Source organism: Gossypium raimondii, chromosome 11 (assembly GCF_025698545.1).
Source record: "Gossypium raimondii isolate GPD5lz chromosome 11, ASM2569854v1, whole genome shotgun sequence".
Taxonomy (NCBI): domain Eukaryota; kingdom Viridiplantae; phylum Streptophyta; class Magnoliopsida; order Malvales; family Malvaceae; genus Gossypium; species Gossypium raimondii.
Window position 1 is genome coordinate 39,847,838 of NC_068575.1, and position 4,469 is coordinate 39,852,306.

A 4,469-nucleotide genomic window follows, 5' to 3' on the forward strand; every position below is an offset into this window, starting at 1 on the left:
TTTAAAATTGATAAAACTAGCATTGGGAGATCTTTAAAGTTGAGAAAACTAGCATATAATTGTGTTAATTATTATATACTATTTCTCTTTTCGACACTCAGCAACAGATATCTATTGTGTCTACTGATATCATGCATATCTTACATTGTCACCTTGCACTTGGACAGTCGTAAAATCAAGTAATTACTTTATTGCTAAGAAAATTTGGCTGACACTTGTTTTCAGGTCTTTCGGGACACAATGCAAGGTCAAGGCAACGGCTCCAATTCTTTCCCTTTCAGAAACTTTTACTCCAATGGTGATCTTGGATCTGATCATCGTAATGTGGTTCCTGATGCTTTAGTTCATGACGGAGACGAACATACTTCCATGAGATGGATTGGTCAACCCAATTATAGTCTTGATACCCAAAATCATGTTGGCTTTAGTCAATTCTTGGGCAATGACTTTGGGCTTTCGCCTCTTGGTGATCAGGTTGGTACGAACCAAAGGTCTGAGCCAACTTTTAACCCTTTTTTCGAAAATAATAGCGGTGTCACCGTTAATGGTCACACCAGTAGTGAAAATGGTTCGATCGGCTCATCGTTATTTCTAGGGCGAGAGGCTGGTTCTGGTCTTCTACAACTACAACGTAACTTAGACCTGAATGACGTGGTACATGAAGGAAGCGGAGTCGATGCAGGTCAGGGTAATGGACCATACTTATCATTAGACCTTTTTAGAGCTGGAACAAGAACAACGGAAGGAGATCATGATCACATTCAGACCTTTGATGGTTCTTCTTCTAGCCCAGTCATGATTTCCTCAGGAATAGCGGGATATATTCTAGAAGAAAATATAAATAGCGATGGCCTTCCAGTCAATGGTCAGACAAGGCTTTTATGCAAAAGAAAGGCACCTGAATATGCTACTGGTGGTAGTGCAAGCTCCGCACGGCAAGCTGCCAATTCTCACCAACTAGGGACTAATATTGCCCAACATAATGTCAGAAATTGCTCAAGTGCAGTTAACCCCTTCAATAGAATTCATTCAGGACATGGGGCTGCTTTGCCAACACCCTCTAACTTCTATCAAGTTCCAACAGAAGCTAGGCAAGCTGACAACTTTCAAAGAAATACCCGTTTGAGAAGGACTGCAAGTCAACCGATTCCCACATCAGCAAACTTAGCACCAATGCCAGTGCTAGCAAATCCAGCCATGCAACAACCAACTGTGCAAGTCTCCAACTCGTTACAAGCTCCACAACCTTCCCAATATTGGAACGGAACAACCGTGTCATGGATTGTTCCTTCTATCTCTATATTGCGACAGGAAGACAACTTAAGAAACAACAGAAGACATATGATGATGTCTTTGGCGAACATGCAAGAAAACCTCAACTTGGCCAATGAGAATTCAAACTTCATTGAAAACGTTGCCTCCTCTTCCAGGATCCAATTCGGTCCTGGCATGCATCTATCGTGTTCGTCCATAAGGTCCCCTCATCCAAATATGGTTGAACAATACAGACAAAGTGTGCGAGATATTGCCAATCCATCTGAGTTCTGGTGGCAGGGGAATCACTATCCGATACATTTTGGTGTTTTCCTAGCTGTCCAAGACATGGACATTCCAGAGAGAGGTGGCAATCCCAGGCCTACTCAGGTTCCTCTGAGGTTGGGACCAAGAGCTGAGAGACAAGTCGGTGATAATTCTGGACTCTCATCAACGGTATTATCTCAAACTGCTGCTCAAAGTAGTAGACTGGTATCTGAGGTTTGTTGCTTTATAAGGTAATATGTTTTGATGAAGTATATTGTTTTACTATCTGCAACTGAAGTACCTGCCTTTTCCATAACAGGTTCGCAATGCCTTGGGACTTGTAGGTGGGCATGGTGGCTTACGACTTGAGGTAAGACTAAAGTATTATTTATTTTATTAAGTTTTAGTTTTGATATCAGTGGTTGTTCATATATTTTGTAAGATATTCGTTTCTCTAGTTTCAATACAAAGGAAATTACTGCTATGTCAATGTTTAACTTTGGTTTTAACAAACATGGCATGTATGTTAGGATGTAATGGTAATCGATGGTTCATGTTTGTATGGCATACCTGAGGTGCCTAATTTTCTTGAGCATATGCGCCTTGATGTTGATAATATGCCTTATGAGATAACATTTAAATATCTTCAATCCGAAGGATATTATTTCGGATTTTATAAGTTGTTAGAAAACTGCTAGGGATGAAGCTCCTGTTTGTTTGCTTATTTTTTAGGAACTACTGGACCTGGAGGAGCAAGTTGGGAACGTTTGCATTGGGCTAAGCGAGGAAGCTATTTTGGGGAATCTGAGAAGGCGAAAATATCAATCCTTAACAATGGGACCTCTAATAGAAACTGAACCCTGCTGTATTTGTCAGGTATGTATGTGAATGTGATCCCTCATTTCTTGTTATTTCCATGAACAAGACATCTTTTTTATTATTGAAATTAATTTCCATTTCTCTGTGCTTGGAAACGATTTACAGGAGGATTATGCTAATGGCGAAGAGCTTGGTCTGCTGGACTGTGGTCATGACTTTCACTTCAATTGCATTAAGCAATGGCTGGTGGAGAAGAATTCATGCCCCATATGCAGAAAGACAGCTTTGGCTATTTAAAATCAGGATCCTCGTTCTTCATGGCTCCTTTTAATATCTGAATAAAAAAAAAAAACACATAAGCTGCTGAAATTTTTTGGACCTGCCAGTCACCTCAGTATATTTATACAAATTTGTTATTTTACTTTTCCTGGAGATTTTCATGATAGGAAAGCAGTGATCGGTGGGCCAATGCATTCAAATTGGGCGATACTGTTAACTACTCGTATTCCAAATTTCTAAAACTTTAAAGAGTTCTATGGTTTTCTTCTTTAGCCTAGCCTTTTTACCCTAAAACTATTAAAAAGTGTCTTACCTTTGAATCTTTATCACCATTTAGACTGCTAGTATTTCTTTTTATTATTCACTATTTCAATTGAATTTGGAGATTGTGTGATCATATAACTAACCTGTTCACAAATTAAAAGAAAACATACATCAAATCATTTCGAGGTATGTTTCATGAAAAATAATTTTTATATTTTTTTGTTTATTTCATGAAAAATAGATTAATAATAGAAAATGACAATGTCTTATTAGTCAAGAGAATATTATACTAAAATAAATTAAAATTTTAAATTTTAATATATTTGTAAATATTAGAATATTAATCTCTAATATTATAGTTTTAATATTATTCAAATTAATTTTAATAAAATTATTTAGGGTAAACTACTAAAATAGTCACTTTTGTTTACTTCAGGTTACATTTTAGTCACTTATGTTTGAAATGTTACGTTTTAGTCATTTACGTTATCGCGTTGTATCATTTTAATCACTAAGTAATTAATTGTCTTAACGGTGTAACGGTAAGCTGACGTGACACGTTAACTAATCATTTCAAACAAAAAATTTAGGTTAATTTATACAATCAGTCACCATATTTATTCGTTTTGAGCAATTTAAATTTTTTCTTTTCTGTTTTTTTAACTTTACTTTTTTTTTTCTTTTCTTTTTCCATTCTCTCCTGTTTCTCCTTCTGTTCTCCTCCCTTATCCATTTTCTTTAACGTAGTTTTTCTATGTTTTCCATTTGTTAAAACTAGTCCCTATACTTTTATTTTTTGAACAATTTAATTTTTTCAAGTGAGTCGAACTTGTGAACTAGTTTTAACAAATGAAAATCATAGAAAAACTACGTTAAAAGAAATGGAGAAGGGAGGAAAATAGAAGGAGAAGCAGAAGAGAATGGAAAAATGAAAGTTTAAAGAACATAAAAAAAATTAAATTACTCAAAATGAAAAAATATAGGGACCTATTGTAGATTTTAACCTAAAATTTTCGTTTGAAATGATGATTTAACATGCCATGTCAGCTTACCGTTATACCGTTAACGGCAATTAACAGCTTAGTGACTAAAATGTTACAACACAACAACGTAAGTGACTAAAACGTAGCATTTCAAACATAAGTGATTAAAATGTAACCTAAGGCAAACAAAAGTGAATATTTTGGTAGTTTATCCAATTATTTAATACTAATTATAGTTTCAATGTGTGATCACTATATTTTCTTTTGGTCAATGTGATCATCATTTACTTTTGTCACGGGACTAAAACTTTTGTTTTACAAATTGTGTGGCTTTAGGCGATTTTTTAACTTCAAATCTGTCAAGTTAGTCTTACTCTCTAAAATGAGAATTCACAGAGGAAATTTTGTAAGGTCCCGAATTAAAACAAAAGTAAACACAAAAGACAAAGAAGCACAAATCAAACAAAAAAGACATAAGAAAGCAATAACACACCAAGTGTTTGAGTAAGTGCTCTAAAAAATATTCTATTACTTAAGAATGAAGTGATTACAAAAGAGGGGAAGTCCTCTATTTATAGTTGAGCTCCACCAGATCTAACATTT

At 35.2% G+C, this 4,469-nt stretch overlaps 1 protein-coding gene across 1 annotated transcript; it reads left to right on the plus strand.

Annotated features, from left to right (window-relative positions):
- The first annotated feature begins 240 nt into the window (after window positions 1–240).
- Window positions 241–2,637, plus strand: LOC105803932 (probable E3 ubiquitin-protein ligase HIP1). Its single transcript, XM_012636379.2, has 4 exons — window positions 241–1,755; window positions 1,841–1,891; window positions 2,254–2,397; window positions 2,506–2,637. Exons 1-4 carry the CDS (start codon window positions 241–243, stop codon window positions 2,635–2,637), a joined length of 1,842 nt encoding a protein of 613 aa, XP_012491833.1.
- The last annotated feature ends 1,832 nt before the right edge of the window (window positions 2,638–4,469 follow it).